At 46.7% G+C, this 22,168-nt stretch overlaps 2 protein-coding genes across 2 annotated transcripts; one reads left to right on the forward strand and one right to left on the reverse strand.

Annotated features, from left to right (window-relative positions):
* The first annotated feature begins 296 nt into the window (after positions 1-296).
* On the forward strand, positions 297-14,823 carry vwa1 (von Willebrand factor A domain containing 1). Its single transcript, XM_061258937.1, has 6 exons — positions 297-1,176; positions 6,906-7,463; positions 10,117-10,446; positions 10,866-11,156; positions 11,676-11,948; positions 13,813-14,823. The coding sequence occupies exons 1-6, from the start codon at positions 1,095-1,097 to the stop codon at positions 13,851-13,853; spliced, it is 1,575 nt and encodes a 524-aa protein (XP_061114921.1). The 5' UTR covers positions 297-1,094; the 3' UTR covers positions 13,854-14,823.
* A 2,171-nt stretch (positions 14,824-16,994) lies between these two features.
* Positions 16,995-22,168, reverse strand: otud3 (OTU deubiquitinase 3). The gene is made up of 8 exons (XM_061258265.1): positions 22,008-22,168; positions 20,229-20,503; positions 19,644-19,792; positions 19,271-19,383; positions 18,954-19,076; positions 18,621-18,747; positions 18,062-18,258; positions 16,995-17,756 (listed from the first exon to the last, which is right to left on the reverse strand). The coding sequence occupies exons 2-8, from the start codon at positions 20,432-20,434 to the stop codon at positions 17,592-17,594; spliced, it is 1,080 nt and encodes a 359-aa protein (XP_061114249.1). The 5' UTR covers positions 20,435-20,503; positions 22,008-22,168; the 3' UTR covers positions 16,995-17,591.

Genomic DNA, 22,168 nt, shown 5'->3' on the forward strand with positions numbered 1-22,168 from the left:
ACATGTTCATTTTCCTCTCAACATCCAGTTTGTCCCCTTCTGCTAATATTTCTAATACTCGTCCCTGAGTCACACATATAGCTCTGACCAATACACTCACCCTGTGTTTATATTTACACTATCAAACAAGCAAACATACACGCACTAATTCACAACACATACACTCACGTAAACGTTGGCTCAGATTTCGAGACCTGCGCAACAACAAGACTTCTTAAGATAATTTATGGGCCCCCCAGAGACACACAGACCAAGAAAACTCCAGCTGACTCCCAGCAGCCCCGAAGCCAGTAAAATAATGAAACTACAGTTATTAGGGGATTATTTGAAGGAATGAAGTGTGCTGTCATTCATTTTGTCTTCAGCCCCCGTTGACTAAAACCGGTAGACGTGTTCAGACGTTAACTATCATTAGCTGACGGATTAACTGTAAAGTACAGACCTTTCAAAATAGTAAAACGGTTCAACAGCAGCGGGGTGATTAAAGATATTTCATGGGCACTGGAATGTGTTTAAATAGCCTGTTTGAAACGAATCCTAGAACAAACCCCATGAGAAATAAGTCTACTGAGAAAAGAAAAATCTGGCACCACTCCAGAAACCGTGACGGCTATTCCCGTGAAAACTAAGACACTCCAGGCGAGACATAGGAGAGTGGAGGGAGTGCTGGTGGAAACAGCGCGAGAACCGTGTCAGAGAAGCGCTTAGATTATTTTATTACTTAGTTTATAAGGACAATATTCACATTCACGATATTCGGGCCGTTGTCTTCAACAGGACGTTAAGTTCGGGAGAGAGACCGAGCGCGTAAAGGTTACGCGACGGTACAGGTGTTTTTGGACTGAGTGATCGAATGCTGAGAAGAGGGGCACCAAGTGGCCAAAGGAGAAGGGAAACCAAAGGAAAACAAGGGAGTATTTTCCAGAGGATTTAAAATTTGATTTTGACGGTTAAAATCGACCAATTCTGTGAGAGGATCTTGGGAATGTGACGGGAGCGACTTCGCTGAAGCGAAGTACCGGGCAATGCGAGCAAGCGCTCTTCTTGTGTCACCTTCCCTTTAATTCACTAGTTTGATAAGTACTGTAACTTATATGGAGCGAATTTCACTCACCTGTGTGCTGGTCGCTGTCCTTCTACGGCTGACCGATGCCCAAAACGCCGTATCTGAAACAGGTAAGCCGGGGGGTTGGACTCGGGGTGGGAGATTACAGGGTTAAAATACACCATGTACATTATTCCAGCGTGCTGTCAGTTCATCAGAGGTGGAAGAAACGCAGGCCAGCACACTTGCGAAATCTATAAGAATTCAGAGTGAAAATATAGAATTAGGCTAAAGTCGCATATTATTATTATTATTATTATTATTATTATTATTATTATTATTAGAAGTAGTAGTAGTAGTAGTAGTAGTAGCTTCTTCTTCTTCTTCTTCTTCTTCTTCTTCTTCTTCTTCTTCTTCTTCTTCTTTTCTTATTATTATTATTATTATTATTATTATTATTATTATTATTATTACAGTTGTCGTTTACTGTTGTATAATTTGTGCAATTATTACTCATTCTCTTTGAGTCGTCACAGTTGTTCCTTGTATATGAAAGTTAAGAGTCCATTTTGAAATATTTATGTAATGTTTTTGGCATTTAGCAGATACTCTTTTCCTGAGAAACCCATATAAGTGCATTCATACTGGTTTGGGCAATGGATAGTACTGATCATAGTCATCAAGTAGTATTCGATACATAATCTAACAATATATGGTTAGATGCCATACACTCTCAGGGTTGTTTGGTTTGTCTCCCTAGAGGAACCATTTTTAGTCCCTTCTGAAACCCTCTATTGTAGGTGTGAAGTGTGAAAGCTACAGTCCCCTCTAAAAGCTTTGACACAGCAAGATCAATTCATTTGTTTTTGCTATACACTGAACACAATTGAGTATTTTTGAATTTCAGTTTTTATCTAGATTTGTTTGAACTTAGAACATATCACCTTTTGTATCAGACCGCCCAATTTCTAGGTGAGCAAAAGTATTGGAACATGTGACTGACAGATGTCTCTTTTTGCCCAGATGTGTCCTGTTAGATTAATTGGTTAAACAATAAATGGTCCTGAATGTCTAGTCTTGGTTTTAGCCTTCGGTTCTGTCTGTGAAAACTGAATTTGTGTTAGAAAAGATAAACCAACATGAAGACCAGAGAGCTGTCTTTGGGAGAAAAGCAAACCATTTTGAAGAGGTGAAATCAATCAGAGCCATTGCACAAGCATTGGGGAAAGATACAAACCACTCATCAGTAGTAAGAATCGGAAGGTGAGGTTACAATTTGTAAAAAAGTACAGAGATGAGCCACAAAAGTTCTGGAACAAAGTTTTATGGACTAATGAGACCAAGATTAACCTCTATCAACATGATGGAAAGGCTAAAGTGTGGAGAAAGAAGGGATTTGCTCATGATCCAAAACATACAAGCTCATCTGTGAAGCACGGTGGAGGAAGTGTCATGGTTTGGGCTTGCCTGGCTGCTTCTGGAGTGGGGTCACTAATCTTTATTAATGATGTAACTCATGATGGTAGCAGCAGGATGAATTCAGAAGTCTGTCTGCCAACTTACAGAGAAATGCGTCCAAACTTGAAAGGAACTTTGTCCTGCAGCAAGACAAAGCAAGTGAGCAAGTAAAATGTTCAGTTCAGGTCGACATTGGGTGAGCCAAGGTAATTATTATGGCAAATACAAACAAATTAAGATAGTTGATCATGATTTGAACTGACCACAAGCACACTGTTTATCAGAAATGTACAATTAGATAGAATCACAAGAAATACCAATTACCATGACAACTGCAGAATAGGGCATACAGACCACTGAAGACACGGGAAGTCCAATAGATTCCAATAGACCCCAATATCCAAGACACAACGCACAACCCTGAGACAGCTTGAGTCTTTCCATCTTATTAGCTTATATTTCCCAACAGTGTCTCTGTACAGGAAGCTAAAACTCTGACACAGAATCAAGTGAGCAGGAAACCTGCAGCCACATCCATGACCTTATCCTGTGTGAAAGCAGCGAGACTCAGATTTACTGGAAAGTGGCACGTACGCTTGATGGACAGTAAAGTTTGTGAAGAGTAAAAGTTCCCAAAGTTGCTGTTACACATTGGATGCTGTTGAGGTGGAACCTCCTGTCTCCTATTCTTGAAAAATAGCTTTCACATCCTTGAAAAGGAAAATAACACGTTCGTGTCATATCAATTCAACTTAATAATCATCCTCGTCATTATTATATTGTAGGATTTCAGGTTTGTGCCCCAAAAAAATGTGGTTTTTGGAGATAACTGCAATAAGTTGGTGATTGTTGTACATTTTGTGCCAACCCAAGGCTCATGTTTTCATGGTCAAACTACATTCTTATCTCATTATATTAGTGACACCATTTAAAATACGCATATTTTTGTGCTAAAATATGGACATCAGACTATCAAAACAAATGTTAATAGTGCTAATCATTACCATTATGCTTTCTAAATTACTGTATCATAACATCAGTGGAATATTTCAATGACCCCTCTGGCTGTGTTTCCCTTGTGCCATAAAATAGCAAGACATAGTGCCTGATGCCTTTGTTGTGCTCACAGAAACATATGGATGGCTGTTGCCATGTGAATGATGCACTCTTCGTAGGGATATTTGGGTGATGTCCAGCGTTATGAGTTATCAAGGGAAGAGCAGTGGTTGGTGCTTTAGGCCACCTGAAGCAGGCCCAATATGATATGATCATATTTCCTATCATGTGAGCTCTGTAATAAAACAGCACTGAATAATTCTAAAGTGGGATTTCCTGCTTTTCTGTGAGGCTGTGTTGGGGCGGGGTGGAAATGTCCCAAAGCAGAGGCTACACTGAACTCCAGGATATGAGGGCATCTATGGCTGGGTTCGATTCCACCTTGCGTCGAGGGAGGTATTTCCCGACCGAATGTATGATGTGCAACAAGCAAACTTCACAGGTGCTCTGTGAGGGAGGATAGCCCACGAACAAACCAAAACAGAACTGAACCACCCTCGCAACCTATATATGAAGTCACCTCGGCTCCCTGGTGGAAGTATTTTATTTCCCCATCAGAATGAATCCCATCAGAATAAAAACGCATCAGCCCGACTTATAAAGCGCAACTGAGGATTTATTGGACCGCACTGAAAAACACAAAAAAAAAAAACATGTAGGCTAAGGTTAAATTCCCCTTTGATAATTTGGAGCCGAACCCCACTTGGCGTGGCATCCATTTTTCATCCTGGCATTTTTGGGATTGCCCCCGCGAAGCAAGGGAAGGGAACATCACGAAGAAAGCTTACAATTGGGAATCAAACCCAGCGCATATCTGAACCTGACCTGGGCGAAGTTGGACATCTTGTTCTTGTTCCTGCGCTATCTCTGAAATTCTGGAACCCATCTGTGGTGATGAGACACACCTGCTGATCAGCAGCTCAGTCCCGTAAAGCATCAGCTGGGTGTGTGTGTGTGTGTGTGTGCACACGAGTGTGTGTATGCCAGGCCCATGCAGAAGCAGGGAGCTCATGTGAGCCTTTGATGCAGATCTTGAGACATTTTTCTGGACCTCATCTCCCGCTTACCTCGAAACTTCCACACAAATCCCCCCCCTGCCACCCCCACCCCCTCCCAACAAACCCACCCCTGGACAGGAGCCAAGACGGACACCAGTGCCCCTGTCGTAAATGTAAAGCTCCACCCAGGTCCTTTCAAAAGGTTTTGCTTTGGAAGTTTTAATGTTTCACTTTGGCTGGGTGCTTTGATGGTACCGATACTGAAACAGAGCCAAAGTAGACACAGACAGACAGACAGCGTGGAGGACAGACTGACATCAATATGTGTCTGGAGGCGGAGAGCCCGACGGACGGTGAAGCAGACATATAAGGAGCCCAAAATGTTAGTTTAGAGGGAGGACGGACGCGTAGGGTTTGTGGAACATGGGAACAAACAGACCAGAGGGTCTGTTAAATAAGGACGCCCCCACCCCTCCGGGGCTGAGTCCAGGGTCCAGAGAGGGAGAGGCAAAAGGAAGGAAAGTCCAGATTGGTGTGTGCGCATGTGTGTGGGTGTATGGGTGTGTATGCGTGTGTGCATGTGTGTGAGAGAGCGTGTGTATGGGCGTACATGAGTGTACGGATGTGTGTGTGTGTTTGTGTGAGAGAGAGAGTGCGTGGGAGAGTGTGTGTGTATGGGTGCGGGTGTGTGTTGTGGAGTGTGTGTGCAGTGATTGTGTGTATATGTGTACAGAGTATATGGGTATTTGTATGTGTGTGTGTGTGTGTGTGTGTGTGTGTATGTGGGTGTGTGTGTGCTGCAGCCTCTGTAAAAACGATGGAGTGTGAAAGACAAGAGCTTTGGCTTTTCTGGCTGTCACCACTGATAACAGTACAGATTAGTGGTGGCAGCAGGGACTGAGGGACAGCACCCGATGCACACTGAGACACAGGGGAGGTCTGTGCGCTTCAGCAGTCTTTTCAAACACGAGAAACCATGCATCAGAGTAATGACACACCTCAAAGGGTGATACGACTACAGGTTCTGCAGGCACACACACAGACACACACATATACACACAAACACCAGACACACGCACACGCACAGACACGCGCGCACATGCACGCGCACATACACACAAACACCAGACACACGCGCACACACACAGACACGCACGCACATGCACGCGCACACACACATATACACACAAACACCAGACACACGCGCGCACACACAGACACGCGCACACGCATGCGCACACACACACATACACACATATACACACTAACACATATACACGCACGCACAAACACTACACACACGCACACACACGTTCCCTCTCTCACTCGCTCTCGCTGGAATGCTAAGAGGGAGCACTTTTACTACATTCCTTGCCGACTCACATGAAACCACCAGCACATACCTCCCCTCACTCTGTTTTCACTCCCCTCTTTTCTTTCCCTCTATTTTTCTTCTGTCTCCCCCCCCCCCCCCCCCACCACCCCCAGGATGGTAGTGGTGACCAGTAGCTCTCCCTGTCCTCTCCACCTCCTGCTTTCTGTCTCCATCTGTTCTCCATTTCCAAAGCCACTCGGAGGGTCCTCTGTGCCAGGAGCGTCCCAATAGTTTCAGAATCCGTGTTTAATAACACTTCACTCAGGTCACATAAACATTATGACTGCAGCTTCTCTCTCCGTGCGTTAGTGCCCCCACCCCCCTTCTCCATGCTGCATCATTCTGGCTCCGACTGCCTCTCCAATTACCTCTCTTTCTCCCTCATTTCATCTTTTACTAAATCTATTCTTCCCCTGCGCTCCATTGCTCCCTCCTACAGATTGACTTCCCAGACCATTGGCGTTCGATGACTGTGCTAGAGTGTTCCAAGGAGGTGGAGGCGGAGAGAGGGAAAATATCTGTGTGTGAGTGTGTGAGTGCAAGTGTGTGTGTGTGAGAGTGAGTGTGTGTGTGTGTGTGTAGGTGTGTGCATGTGTGTGTGTGTGTGTGTGTGTGTATGTAAGTATGTACAGTAGTTGTGTGGTTACTTTAGTTCTTAAAGTGAATGATGGTGTGTGCATTTATAGGTGCATTCCGGCCTCTCACCATTCCCAGAACAGAACCTCTTACTATACTTCACTAGCAGGGGGAAATAGACACATGGGCTGTGCTAGTCAAGCAACAACAAGAGCATGAACTATACAGAACAGACAAATGCACTGAACATATACAGGATATATATCCTGTATCCTTCACCTCTGCCTTCATCCCTCATGTTCAGGGTTAAAAGTTATCCTCCCCTTCTTCCTGTTTACTGTACGTTCCCTGTGTTTGTCCTTTCCTCCACCGCCCTCTCTCTTCCTCTCGTCCCCAGTGGGGAACTGCTGTGAGGGGGACGTCCTGTTCCTGCTGGACTCGTCGGGCAGCATCCCCTCGTACGATTACTCGCGCACGCTGAGCTTCCTGTCCGAGCTGCTGCAGCCCTTCTCCCTGGGGCCCGACCAGGTGAGGGTGGGCCTGCTGCAGGTGGGCACCAAGCCCCGCCTGGAGTTCGACTTCCAGGCCCACAGCACCCAGCAGAGCCTGCAGGCGGCGCTGAAGAGGACCAGGCAGATCCAGGGGGACACCAACACCGAGGTGGCTCTGAAGCTGGCCCGGGAGGAGGTCCTGAGGGAGGGGGGGCCGGGCGGGGCCAGGGCGGGGCTGCCCCGGGTCCTGGTGTGGCTGACGGACGGCATGCAACCGGGTGCGGTGGAGGAGCCGATGGCGGAGCTGCGACAGGAGGGCGTGGCGGTCCTGGCCGTCTCCACGGGACACGGGAACTACCAGGTGCTGCGGAAGGTGGTCACCTCACCTGTGGACAATCACCTGTACTTTGTCGACATCGACGACATGAACATCATCGCCAAAGATCTCAGGGACGCCATCATCGGTGAGTTGTGTTGGGTGCTGGATATGACCGGTACCTTTCGGACCGAATCGCAGCTGTTTTTGGTGCCTCATTTCAGTGCCAGACGCCAGTTTACTAGTTTACGCCCGCTTTGTCGACTCAGTCAGTGACAGCAGGTACCAAGGTGGCAAACATGTAATCGCAAGAGTGAGAAAGAGAGAGGGAGAGTGTGAGAGAGAGAGAGAGAGAGAGAGAGAGAGAGAGAGAGAGAGAGAGAGAGAGAGAGAGAGAGAGAGAGAGTAAAAGAGACTCAGTTCATTAACCCCCACTAACATCAGCCAGCCTCAGGAAAGCTCCATTCTAATGAATCCAATTACAATCAACCGAACCATAACACAACAAAAACAAAATTACACTCCCATTGGGCAACTATTATGTTGTTTGGCCCTAAACCAAGAATACACTGAAACAGACTATCTGACCACAGTGAAAAACCACAGGCTTAGGAAAGTCCTGACTCAGTGAGCGCTGCCCTGGCGATAGAGACAGGTTGACACAGGCAGACCTGGGGCGGCCCAGGGAGGGGAGGCTACAAAGAGCAGATAGACAGAGCGGCTGTTCCTCATTAAATGTGAGAAATACAAAACATAGAGAACATTTCTTCACCAAACACAATTCCCAAAAACCCCAAACCTCCCTGGATTAGAATATCTGTGTTTGTGTGTGTGTGTGTGTGTGTGTGTGTGTGTAAGAGAGAGAGGGAGATGGGGGGGAGAGAGAGAGAGCGGGTGGGTGGTTGGGAGGGTGAGGGAGAGATTTCTGGAAAGAAAGAGCTGGATAAAGATTGGAGGAAAGTATGTACAGTAGTTATGCGGTTACTGTGGATCTTACAGGAATAATGGTGTCTGCGTTCATAGGTGCATTCTGGCCTCTCAGCATTCCCAGAACATTGGCCTTATAAAGCCAACAGAACCTCTTTCTATCCTTCGCTAGCAGGGGGAACTAGACACATGAACTGTGCTTGTCAAGCAACAACAAGAGCAAGAACTCTATTGAGCACAAATGTACAGAAGATATACAGGATGTATCTTACAAAATACATTTTGTACTTGCATATGTATTTGTTATTTGTTTATTTGTCCATCAGTCATGACATTGGTGAATTGTAGTTAATGTGTTTTATAAATCTTTGGCAACACATATATTGAAATATGTAATGCCAATAAAGCATTTCAACTTACAGAGCACGTGGCTCTGGAGAATGAACCTCTGTAGCAGATGGATCTTTAACGATTCTCATAATCTCTTAATGCTGCAGTGCATATTTGGACATAAGGAGCATAAGCCGTGCGTGACAGAGAGAGACTTGTGGAGGAAGACCTTGGTTAGAAGTGTAGCTGAGGAGAGGAGCTCCGGATTGTATTAATAGTGTAGACTGACACTGTATACTGTCCTGCTCTCCTTCCCGAAATGAAGACACTGCTATATGTAACGGAACTGATCTGGCACAGAGTGGAGACAGACCAGAAACAGGGTGATGCAGATGGAAACATAGAGACTGGGAGGCTGGGAGACACTGTAATTAGAGAGAGGGGGCTATTAATAAAGAAATTACTTAACCCCCCCTCCCACCTATGGCCTCCGGGATGCCAGACATGGGTATTTATAGAGGGCATTTTTTTAGGCCCAGGGTTGAGTAACGCATGACGCAAACACACATACACACACGCGCGCACACACACACACACACACACACACACACACACACACACACACACACATAAACACACAGACACACACACACACACAAAGAAATCAGCCCTGAACGGGAACAAAAAAAAAGCCTTTTTGGGATGTTAAATCCTTGTGAAAAGTAGTAAAAAAAACAAAATTGTGAGAAAACTCAGTGCGCAGTCCTGACTTGCTGACCGCATTAGCTCCATAAAGGAAGATTAAAAAGCAGCACTGCCTTAGAGGAGGAACCCTTTTGCGGTTGACATTTATCAGGGCAGCATCTTCTGACTGCAGTTTCTATTTTGAGTGATTTTACTGCATGTGTTCATAATGTGCCGCTGCTTCCCAGGCGTCTGTGTGGAGACTGTGTCCTCTGGATTCCTCCCCTTTCACTCCTCACTCTCACCATCTGTCTCTCTTATTCTCCCTCTTTCCTTATTCTGTACATCCCTCTTTCTCCCCCCTCCCCCTCCCTCTCTCCCTCTCCTCTCCCTCTCCCCCTCTCCCCCTCTCCCTCCCCCTCCCACCCTCTCTCCCTCTCCCCCTCTCTCTCCCTCCCACCCTCTCCCTCTCTCCCTCTCCCTCTCCCTCTCCCTCTCCCTCTCCCTCTCCCTCTCCCTCCTTCTCTCCCCCTCCCCCCCTCCCTATCTCCCTCCCTCTCCCCCTCTCATCCCCTCCTTTCTCTCTCTCCCTCCCTCTCCCTCTCCCCCTCTCACCCCCTCCCTATCTCCCTCCCTCTCCCCCTCTCATCCCCTCCTTTCTCTCTCTCCATCCCTCTCCCTCCGCTCTCTCTCTCCCCCTCCGCTCTCTCTCTCCCCCTCCCTTCTCCCTCTCTCCCCCTCCCTCTCTCCCTCTCTCCCTCTCCCCCCCTCTCCCCTCTCCCCTCTCCCCCCCTCTCCCCTCTCCCCTCTCCCCCTCTCTCTCTCCTCTCTCTCTCTCTCTCTCTCTCTCTCTCTCTCAGAGATCATCCGTGCGGAGCGGCTGCAGGTTCGAGACGTCACCACGAGCAGCGCTGTGCTGGAGTGGCGTCCAGTCCTGAGCTCCGGCACGGGTTACTATGACATCCGCTTCGGCCCGGCGCCCACGGCGGGCAGCGGACAGCCCAGCACCAGCATCGGCACCAGCACCAGCACCGGCGGCGGGCCGTGGCGCAAGCTCACCCGTCCCGGAGACACCAGCTCCGCCAGGCTGAGCGATCTGAAGCCGGGCACCACGTACAAAGCCACGCTGACGCCAGAGTCCAACCTGGAGTACGTCAAGCCCCTGTCCGTCTCCTTCACCACGCTGTCCGGTGAGAGGGGGGCGAGGGCGTGAGACACTGCTGGCTCGATCACGCAATCTGGTGCACTGGAACCTATAAAATACTCTCAAAAAGCGCGAACCGCACCTTCTGGTAGTCTTGGCTGCACCAAGCAAGATAAATCAGGCACAGAGAAGCATTTGAATCCAAAACAGTTACGTAACTGAGGACTGGTACGAGCAAAGGAAATGTGAAATAGATTTATAAGATCTTGGCTTCAGCATCATATTACAGCGTTATGACCTGTCTTTCTCATTCTTTCTGGTCCTCTTTCCTTACCCCTGCGTCACATCTGTTCTTTTTCCATTCCTCCTATTCTCATTCCATTCCTTCGCTCACTCCCCCCCCCACCCCCCACCCCCCACCCCACACCCGCAATTTCCTCCCAAAATTTCCTGTCCTCCTCCCAGTGCCTAATCCTCCGGAGGCGCTGGGCCCAGCTGTGGTCAGCGTATCCGAGGCGGGTCTGAACAGCGTGCGGGTCAGCTGGGGGCCGCTGCAGCCCGCGGCGGTGCAGAGGTACCAGATCGAATACGGCGCCATCCCCTCGGGGAAGGTCCGTGTCACCACCCTCGGCAGAGACCGGAACTCCACCGTGCTGACTCAGCTGGAGCCCGACACGCAGTACCTCGTCACCGTCACCGCCTTTCACTCCTCCGGCCAGGAGAGGGCGATGTCCGTCCGGGCCTGCACCAAGGAGGGTGAGGATCATTGTCCGAATAACGTGAAATCTACAAAAAAATGAATTAATTAAAAAAGTAAATATGCTATTCATATTTTGTCCTTATCCATGAACTAATGGTTGCAGTAGGAGTTCTCAAATCACCCACAACAGTGAGTCTCAACCCTGGTCCCACTATGGGGGGGACCCACTGTGTATGCTGGTTTTTGTTCCAACCAGTGTTAGATGTGGAGACCAGAGGACAGATCAATCAAAGGAAGGAGCTCACAGTCTGGGTACTACACAGCAGAGCCCACAGTCCTGGGGGGTTGCATTTTGTGATTTCCTTTCAATCAGCAGCAGCTAATTTCAGCCCTGGAAACAAGGTGTGCAGAGTGCAGACCCTTTAGCCAATCAATGACTTAAATTTAGCGTGTAATGACTTAAAAGCACTTTTTAAAATGGAAAAACAGCAGACGCAGCAGCTCTCCAGGATTTGAGTTTGCAATGCATAATTTAGGGGTGCTGTGCTCATTCTCCTTTACTCTCTCTCTCTCAGAGCTGCCTGGCCTGGCGGACCTCCAGCTCAGCACGCTGGGCAGCGACTCGGTGCGGGCCCAGTGGAAGGGCCGAGGCAGCGGCCTGCAGGGGTACTGGGTCTCCTGGGAGGGGGACGGCGGCTCGTTCGGCCCCCCCTCGTCCCGCTACCTGCCCCCCAGCTCCCTCTCCACCGTGCTGACCCACCTGCCCCCGACCACCCGCGTCTGCGTGTCCCCCGTCTACCGGACCGCCCGCGGAGAGGGGCTCTGCTGCACAGCTCGCTTCTACTCAGGCAAGACGCCGAAAAGCTGAGACCCGTTCAGCCTTACAGTGCGTCATAAGACTTACGAGGTGCCATAAGGCTTACGATGCACTCATAAAGCTTACGATGTGTCATAAGACTAATGATGTGCCATAAGGCTTACGATGCGCTCATAAAGCTTACGATGCGCCATATGGCTTATAATGCGCTCCTGAGGCTTGTGATGCACTGATAAGGCTTATAATGCACTCATAAGGCTTACAATTTGCCCTAGGGCTTACAATAAGCTCATAAGGCTTAGGATGTGCTCATGAAGCTCATGGTGCAACACAAGGCTTACGATGCACTTGCAGTCCATATACTGAAAATATGGCTCCCATAGTGGTTTGTGGGTGGTAGTGTGCACTAAAACAGTCCTGGACGCCAAACTTAAAAGATTCCTATGTGGGGCATTATTGCTATTGTACCCTCGAGAGTAGGTGTGTGCTTCAGGAAATATCCAGCTAAGTCGCCTGGGTTAAATAAAATTGGCACGCAAGTAAATATCACATTTATATCTACCGAGGGAATGTATAAACAAGCAAACACATCTGGATTTACTTGAAGGCGTGTTGCAGGCAGTTTCACTGCATATTTGACAGTGACACAATTTCTGTTGTTTTGGCTCTGTAATCTAGCACATTGGATTTGAAATGAAACAATGACTATGAAGATAAAGTGCACACTGGCAGCTTTAATGAGTATTTATTTACATCCATATTGGGTGTAGGAATCAGCTCAGCTGTTTCTTGGCCAGCTCTATGCTACATCATTAGTCCATGCAGAAGAAGGCTAACAAAAGGTCAAGAGTTGATTCTATGTGGGGAATTTCCACTTGGAATCTGTTGCCGGTGTCTCTCAACATGAGGACCAAAGAAATGTCAATATCCATTAAGCAGGCCATCATGGGGTGGTAAAATCATAATAAATTGATCAGAGACATAGCCAAACGTCAAAATCAACTGTTTTTTCCATTTCCAAGAAGCAAGAATCACACTGGTGAGCTCAGCAATAGCAGACAAGCTGGTAAACCACAGAAGACCACTGCTGTGGATGACCAAAGAGAAAAAGCTATTTTTGACTATCGAACATATGGGCATGTATGGATCTCCCAAAGACTAAAATAAAGAGAATAGTACAACTGCATGACAGAGGGATCACTGCAAAATGCAATCCACTGGCAAGCCTCAATAACAGAATGGCCGGGTTAGAGTTTGTTACAAAAATACATCAAAAACCTAGTTCTGCAACAAAGGCGCATGGGCTGATGAGACGAGTATTAACCTGTACCCAAGTGATGGAGAGAGAAAACTGTGGAGAAAGAAACTGCTCATGATCCAAAGGACCCCCCCTCTCCCCCTCCGCCTTCTGTCTTTGAAAAATAGTGAAGGTTGTGCGTTATGGCTTGGACACGAATGGCTGCCACTGGAACTGGCTCACTTTTCTTTTCTGATGATGTGACTGCTGACAGCAGCAGTCCAGAAATATATCATCTCCTCAGATCCAACCAAATGGATCAGAATGCATTGGACATCACTTCAACCAATGACCCCAAACCAAGGAGTTTTTCAGGACAAAAGAGTGAAATGGTCCTCAGGCCATGTAGGGCTGCATGTCCTACAATGATTATTGGAAATGGATGTAAAAACTTGAGAGTATGCACTTTAACCCCATTGCCATGGTTTCATTTCCCATCCAATGTGTGGGAACACAGAGCCAAAACAACAAAAAGCTTGTCACGGTCCAAATACTTACAGACTGCACGATATATATGCAAATATTCACGTAGCTCATCTGTCTCTCTCTTCCTCTCACTCCCCTCCTCTCTCTGTCCCACTCTCTATTTCTCTCGTAGATGTGGAACCGCGGGGGGACAGATTTCAAAGCCGGGCGTGACCACAGAGGGGCCTCAACAGGCAGGGGTAGAGATGGCTCAGGGAAACATTGACATGGGACAATGAGTCTTACACACACACACACACACACACCATGGGCTCTGCTCCAAACAGGCTCTCAGTCACACACACACGCGCGTCCCAATCACTCCCTAAAGTTAGAAGTACTGTCATGTTAGAATATGAGGGATGAAGTTGAAGTGAATTATATTTGTATTCCTGCTTATCCAATGGGGGATGTGCAATAGAGTTTCACCAGATGGGTTTTTCAGAGTAGCATCAGAGTAGATGAAGCATAAAGTCAATGTAATTTTCAGATTTTTTTTCAGCATATGTCCAAGTGATGTTAAGGGAACAATGACTTACTCTGGCGCACTGGCCTCAAGCCTAGCCTAGCCTAGCCTACAGGGGACAGGACCCTATGGATAGACTGCTTCTCCTGTTAGTACAGGGGACAGGACCCTGTGGATGAGACGTTTCTCCTGGCGAGCAACACAAGTGTCCGTTCTAGAGCTCATGTGAATCAGACCAGCAGACGGGATGCTGTTCTATTGCAGTGTCCCGCGAACTGAAGAAAAGGGGCTGTGTCCAAATTCGCATACTTAGCATGCTGCTCCCACTACGTTTAAATGAAAATCAGCCCGAAATTTAGTAGGAGTTGTCTGCTGGCATGCGGTTTCGGACGCAGCCATTGAGGTCATTTGTAAAGACTCTACTGCCCCCCTGTGGTATCTTTTTATATTTTATTATGGTTTCACTCCATATACTTCTTTCCAAAACTAATTTAAATATGAATTAGACTCAAACACTAATGGAAAGGTGATTATATGCAAATATAAACAGCTAAATAATTTAAGTAAATGTTTGTACTTTCTCATTATAAATGCAGATTATTCTGTCTTGTAATGCTTTCCTGTTGGATATTTTTGACATGGTAATAAAGTGTAGGCCAGGATGTCCTACTGATTAAATATCGGTCCACTAATTATGAGCCTAGACTATCAGTTGTGTTCTGAATTGTGAGTCTTGTTCTTTATACCGTCTGTTCTTCCTCTGCTGACATCATCCGCGCACGTTTCAGAGTAAAATGGAAAAGCAAGCAGTTGCTACACTCTCAAAACAGACGTGTTAAAAACGACACATCATTTGTTATTTTTAACTACCTACATGTCTAGTTTAGGACATCATATTTTTGGTTATTTTCAACACAGTCTGCGTAAAAAGAAGTGTCCCTTTGCAACGGAAACTATATAGAACACTAAATTGGTAACTGACATAAAACATGTTGCCAGTGACACAGAATTAAAAACATAAAAAGTGCGTTGGTCATTAACACATCCTTTTGGAGAGTGCGTGTGCAAAGTCGGGTCTTCAGTAGCTCCATAGTGCAATCTCTCAGCCTGACAAATAAATCCAGGCCTTTCTTTCAAACAACAACACGGTTGCCATTGGCCACAGGAAATGAGGGTCACACTCTTAACGTAGCTTTTGTCCAGGGTGGCCACTCTCTCTGGGGCTCCCGTCAAACCCAAGGGGATCGCTCAAGGCCCAGTGCATTCCACTGGGTAACTCAGGTAGCTAGGCTAATACTGACTGAACTCTCGAACCAAAATATGCAGTGTCTTTTCCACAACGTCTTGAGCTTCCAGGATTTTCTTTCCCCTGGCCCTGGCATCATTATATGAGAATTTTATAGTCGAGCCCTGAGAGAGCACAGCTGTGAAAGCAAGCAGCTACAGGTTTTTTTTTTTTTTCAGGAAAATAAATCAGCATACACTGCCAAAACTGAGCTGAATTCCAAAATCATCTGTAACTCTACTACTTAACCTGGCCACCTCCCCTCCTCACCACATCTCCACAGCACTGCATAAATCACCAAACACTACCACCGCCAAAACTGTGCAGAACACCAAACTCGTCTAACTCCTGAAGATGGCCACCTCTCCTCCCAGTCTCATAAAAAGCCCTAGCACAGGATAAATCATCAAACAGTACCACAGCCAATACATCTCTTCAGTAAATCGAAAATCATCTGTAACTCCTAGGATGGCCACCTCTTCTCCCATCTCTCACCTCCACAGCATAGCTCATGCATACCCATAGAGCACTGGTCCTCATCCCTGGTCCCGATGAGCTGCAGGGTCTACTGACCGTTGTTGTAGCTCAGCACTCGAGTAGCACAGCAACTGACCAGTTAAAGCAGTCGATTACAAGGCTAACTCTGGTCACCTGGTTCCTTGGGTCTGAATCAGTTCGGTGATCTTAAGACGAAAAAAAACAAAAGCCAACATTCTCTCCTGGACCAGGACTGAGGATGACTGCTATACGGCCCGCTCTCCTTAGAACAGGGGTGCCCAATCTTATCCAGAAAGGGCCGGTGTGTTTGCAGGTTGTCGTTTTAGCACAGGACTAAGACAGCTGATTCTACTCATCAAGGTCTTGATTAAAGACCACGATTAGTTCATTAGTATAATCAGGTGTGTTACTGCTGGGTTTGAAACAAAAACCTGCATCCACGCCGGCCCTTTTAGGATAAGATTGGAGACCTCTGCCTTAGAACCTGTAAGGTACTATAAATACACCATGGACCGGTCTCTCAGATTAAGTCCTGGATTAAAATGAGTATTCCATGGAGAATCCTCATTCAAAATTTAATTTAGTTTAGGACCAGTCTTAATCTGCGCCTGTGAAACTGGCCCTATACTGCCCAAATCCTGCAGCTGTCCTCTAAAGACTCGCTGCTTTGGCCTGTATCTGGATCTTTACGCCTGTTAAAACCATATGCTCACGCTGAGGCTGCAGTACTGGGTCTAAACAGTGTCTGGGTGGGATGTTATTGTTTGGCATTAAGGGATCACAGGCGGTCCACTACTTCCCTCCAGCTTATCTAGGATTTATTTATCAACACAACTGGCCTGGCTGCCGGCAAACTGAAAATCATTATTAGAAGTACAAGTTTATGAGGTCACTAAGCTCATTAAACAACTAAATCATTCAAAACAAATTAGTGTTTTCTGTTAATCCTGTGCTCTACACTGGTATACATAACAGCTCTGAAATGGAGACAAGGCTATGCGTGATGGAAATAAAATGGCAAACAACATCACTCCCACAAAACACAACACTGATAACAGACAACAGCTGCAACAGATGATTTGTTTATTTGTACATTCCACCATCCTTCTCTTGACTTTGTTCCCTCGTTTTAACCCCGACCAGAAGCCAATGTCTTAGCGTAGACTGCTGTGTAGCCCATCTAACGGAGACAATGCCACATAGATCGTTCCTTACAGTATATAAATAAAAACCGCAAAGCAGGAACTTCTTTCTTTGAAAATGGACAGTACATGCATAAACACTGCACCGCCATTGTAATTTAAACTGCCAAAATAGTGCATTTATGATCTTTTTACAATGATATGTGTCAACCGAAAGGAAAAAAAAGAAAAAAAAAGTTTAATCCCCACAGAAAAACAGGTTGAGCGCCTATCTGTGTCAGTGAAACTCACTAATCACTCAAAACCGCATCTCTCTTGAAAGGAAGCCATGTTCTGCACACCATCTCTGCAATATGCACTCTGCCAAACAGCCACACCCACTGACAGGCAGTCGTTCCACAAACCAAAGAGATTAAGGAGACTTGGAATTTCTTATGATTAGGTAAAACAAGCGTGGCAGAACCACTCCCGGCATTATGGGTTGAGCGTCCGATTGGGTCTGGTATCCAGCGACGCTTGCTCTAGATGCTGAGCGTGCTGAGAGCTGGGACCAGAGTCACGGGTTCCGAGGGGTTCTGGTTCTGGTCCTGCGGAGCCCGGCTCTGCAGAACCTTCTGTCTGTGCCTCTCCTCCTGCCTCTTCTTCTTCTCCAGTCGCTGCTGCTCCTTCCTCTGTCTGTTCGACATCTGTGTGAGAAAGAGAGTGTGAAAAATCCCCTTTTTCACATGAAATACCTCCATCTGCAGCACCAGGGGTCCTCTGCCTTAACCAGAAAGAGTTGGTGTGGGTGAGGCTTTTGTTCCAATCAACCACTAACCACCTTGATTAGTAGAATCAGGTGTGTTACTGTGTGGTTGGAACAAAAACTTGCACCCAAGCCGGCCCCTTCTGGATAACATTTAAAACCCGTTTAAAAAAAAACACAAAAAGGCCCATTTAAAAGGTAGGAATCCAGAGTAAGGAATGAAAAGGAGTGGGCTGAATTCCGTACCCTGGGTCTTTGGCAAATGCTGCCTTCTGTAGGCGATTTTGTGTCACTGCACTCTGTCTGTGTGGCAGGGTTGGAGGGGCATGTTCCAGACTCCTCCCACTGGGAGGGGCACTCTGTGACTGACAGCTCAGGATCTAGATCCTCAGAAGGAGAATGAGGGGTGGCACCAATGAGATAACAGCAGCTCTCTTCTTGGCCTGAAAGATACAAATAACATCTATTTATTTGTATAGTGAAACATACCGTACTGCACATTTGTCAAACATTAAGCAATACGTCTGCCCAACCCTGTTCCTGGATATCTATGGCTGCATAGCTTTTCACTTCAGCCCTAATAATGCACGTCATACAACAGCTAGAGATCTCGTTGATCTACTAATTAGTAGAATCAGGTGTGCCAAATAAGGGTTGAAATAAAGACATTCAGGACGGCAGACTTCCAGGACCAGGGTTGGAGACCCCTGGCCCAGAGTAACAGTGGCAGAAAAACTCCCGGAGCGGGACAGATGGGAAACCTCCTCCTCCTCCGCTCACCTCTGGGGGAGCAGCGCTCACTCACCCGCAGGGCTCTGGGTCTCCAGGCAGTGGAGGATCAGGTCATCGTCCTCAGAGAGGGGGGAGGAGGGGACATTTTTCCTGTTACCCTGACGCCCTGGCTCACCCAGTGCCCTTGAGCGATTAAGGTTCTGCAGAATTTAAAGGGTCGGTTAGAAAAGCCATGGTCGCTTGATCTGATTTTACGCAATGGAGGCACTGAACAGCTCTACGTTGTACCACGTATGTTTATTTGGAAAAGATCAATCATTGTCCATTTCAAACAACTCAAATATAATTGACTTTTGTTAAGACAGAAAAGTTATTCCCAAACTGCAGTTGCTAAGAAGATACAGACCTCAACACGTAGCTGGGTGGGGTTCTCAGAGTTGTCTCCGATAGGCCGTACGCTGTCGTAATGATCGCCATAGCGATAAGCAATATGCAGCTCTCTACATACTGGCTTCTCCGAGCCATTTATCTGAGAGACAGAAAAAGAAAAGTTTACATATGTGAATTAAGAACAAGAGAATACAACATGAGTATTAAACATGAATTATGGTGCTAGATACTTGGAAAATTTCCAAAAAAGATTTGATGGACAATATGCCTAAAACCCAAAATAAATATAAAAAATGAAATATGCAATCACACTGATTAAAATGGGTATCCCACCTCCCACAGAGGAGCGTTGAGCTGGTGGATGACTACACGCAGCTGCTGGCTACGAGCAAACGCCACAATCGCATCATTTCCTGCAAAGGTGCCAGGCTGAGAGAGGTTTGCCACTGACGGGAAGAAACCGAAAAAAAGACAAATTAACCTATACCATCATAACCTCATACCATACCATGCTCACCTTATCTCTCTACATCCCCCTTCCCTTCTATCTCTCCATCCCCCTTTCCCCCTCTCAATCACTCTCAGGCCATGTCCAAATCAACACACTTGGCTACTATGGAGTATACAAGCTTTAAACAGTCTTTTTTGCCCCTTCCTCTCCGCCCTCCCTCCCTCCCCACCGACCCACGCACAGCCGTTGGCTCACAGTGCTGGGTGAAAGGCACGTCGTCCTCCACGAAGGGCTCAAAGTCCTGCCGGTGGCCCTGCATGTACTGCACCGTCTCCTGCCGCAAATACAGGTGGCCCCGTGAGTGGCCCTCCAGCTGGTCACCAAGGGCACGGAACAGGCAGTTTCTGCAGAGGTCAGAGGTAAGAAGTCAGAGGGGAGACAAGAGGAAATATTCACCAGTTAAAAGCCTACAGTTGCTCAGAGATAATGTGTACGAGGGGTTCCCAACCCTTGTCCTGTAAAACCATCACACCAGCTAAGCTCCATTTTTACTCTGCACTTAATAGATCAATTAAACTGATTCATTACACACCTTGCCTGGGGCTCGTATAACAAAGCAGGATTACGGCGTTAGCTGGATAACTTTGCACTTTTTATTTCAGTCCACATTCCAGTTTTATGGGCGTTCTAATGCTCAGTGCAGTTATAGAGCTAGCTCAGTAATCCTGCTTGGTGAATCAGGGCCCTGGTTTCATGGGTCAGCAGGGGCTGCTGATTTTAAAGCCGAATCCAGCAGGCCCGATAGGATCAGGGGCAAAGATGTGATGCCTTATCTCTTACCCATCACCAGGCACTTCTCTCAGTTTAAGTCCGAGAGCTTGCAGCTGATTGGTGAAGCTGATGAACTCGGCGCCCTCGTCGTCCCCCTGTGGCCGGTTCTTCCGGTCCTTGGCCAGGGCGCGGCGCGCGGCTCTCTCGTCGCGCTTCCGTTCCACATCGCTCTTCCGGTTACCCCGCACCAGCTTTCCCGACTGCTTCCTGGACATGGGGATTCTTCGGCTGCCAGGCTCACCGACCGATTACTTTTACAAGATTGTCCAAAACACGCGGTCGCACTGAAACACAGTCATGATGCAGAAGGCTTACAGACCTGATGCAAAGATTTAAGAAATATTAGACTCATGACAGTCCAGAACGTTCCATTGGAGTAATGTTATAATGCCTAATCACCTATCATTACAGCAGCGTACAATACACCAAACAATACACTCAGAACAATACACAGGAATAATAAAACATAAATATGCTTTTCTAGCTGCCAACCGTGGTATGGTAGTTGGTAAGTTGATGTACTCTTCAAGGGTTCAAATTGTATCTATGTGATCATGCTAGGACTCGGAACTGTACTTTCCTCTAGGGTCCTGAAAGTACTTGTCCCTGGGTTTCATTTGCACTTCACCGTACGGCTCTGGATTAATGCCTTTAACTGAATGAAATGTAAATATCAAATCAATATACTCATTTGTCACTTATGGCCAGGACTTCCGCTAGTGGGGTGAAAGATAGTGATGATTCAAGGGGGACCCACAGCTTTGGGGGCCCCAGAGCAGGAGAGGGCCAACATAAATTCCAGTAGGATGGAGGGCCAGGGCAATATTCGTTCAGGGGGGGCATAATTCCTAGCTACGCACCTGCTTATATCAAGTGAATCAATCACTGCCAAATTGGTCTTGAAGTGTATTCCCACTTACAACTACTCGCTGTATAAACCCTCAGTAGTGGATATACACAGAAGCAAGACCTAAAATAGTGATATGGCCCTTCCCTGTAGTTCTTATACAACCTGTGCATAATGTCTTCATCATGTGGGTACCAAGAATGTAAAAGTATTGCGTAACACCGCGTGCATTTATATAATCTCCTTTGCCAGCGTGGACATGCTGCGTCATGCGACTCATCAATCCGTCGTTTTGAAAGATGTCCTCCTTTCGACACACTGTAACAGCTGGTCAAAATCAAAACCAGACCGGCCTGGCGTCTCCCCTATCATACGATTGTTGGCGTTACTGATATGGCCAATTATGGTGGTTTGCAGTGGGGATTAAATATTTCTGGTTGACCAGTTCAGACCACCACCAGCTCAAGCTATTTTTGAACCAGCTGTTAATGGTAAATTCAAGCTGGTCATAGCTGGATTTTAAACCAGGTTGTAGCTAAATGGATGATGCTAAGCCTCCTGTCCTCCTGGCGTTTTAGGTGACAGTGACAGGCAACATTAGCAAGGTAGCTAACGTTGGCCAATGTCGTACTGAGGAAAGTTTGATTCATCTTAGCAAGCTTAATAAAACATTGACTACTCTACTTGTACCAGTCGAAAAACGTATGATCTAAAGCTAAAGCTAATACCAAACAGGTAATTGGTAAAATTGTCGAATTGAGCGACTGTCATCTGAACAGAACACTTCACTTTCGAAACTTTCTATCTAGCCATTGCTATGCTAACGAAAATAAATATAGTTAGCATGTACGCAGCTCTTGAATTTACAGCTAGCCGCATACTGTAACGTTATTTAGTACCGCTAGAATCATCAGCATCTTACGTTCTCATCGTATACTCACATTCTTCCTCTTGAAATGATCGATCTCACAATTGTCACAAAACCTGAGGTAATATTCCATTGGCAGACATACCAAACGTTAGCTTGTTACCTCTGAACAACGAGTTAGTTTCGGGTTTGTTTATATCACTTTTAATTCCTGTCCCGTGGCATTGCTTCCGG

Source organism: Conger conger, chromosome 10 (genome assembly GCF_963514075.1).
Source record: "Conger conger chromosome 10, fConCon1.1, whole genome shotgun sequence".
NCBI lineage: Eukaryota > Metazoa > Chordata > Actinopteri > Anguilliformes > Congridae > Conger > Conger conger.

Bases quoted from the DNA above. Each gene is read 5' to 3' on its own strand.
- otud3 (XM_061258265.1), bottom strand. From the start codon at position 20,434: ATGTCCAGGAAGCAGTCGGGAAAGCTGGTGCGGGGTAACCGGAAGAGC. The intron at 19,077-19,270 runs GTGGGATACCCA...TCTGTCTCTCAG, and splicing joins TCAACGCTCCTCTGTGGGAG to ATAAATGGCTCGGAGAAGCC. The intron at 17,757-18,061 runs GTACGGAATTCA...TTTCTCACACAG, and splicing joins GCATTTGCCAAAGACCCAGG to ATGTCGAACAGACAGAGGAA.
- vwa1 (XM_061258937.1), top strand. From the start codon at position 1,095: ATGGAGCGAATTTCACTCACCTGTGTGCTGGTCGCTGTCCTTCTACGG. The intron at 7,464-10,116 runs GTGAGTTGTGTT...TCTCTCTCTCAG, and splicing joins TCTCAGGGACGCCATCATCG to AGATCATCCGTGCGGAGCGG. The intron at 11,157-11,675 runs GTGAGGATCATT...TCTCTCTCTCAG, and splicing joins CCGGGCCTGCACCAAGGAGG to AGCTGCCTGGCCTGGCGGAC.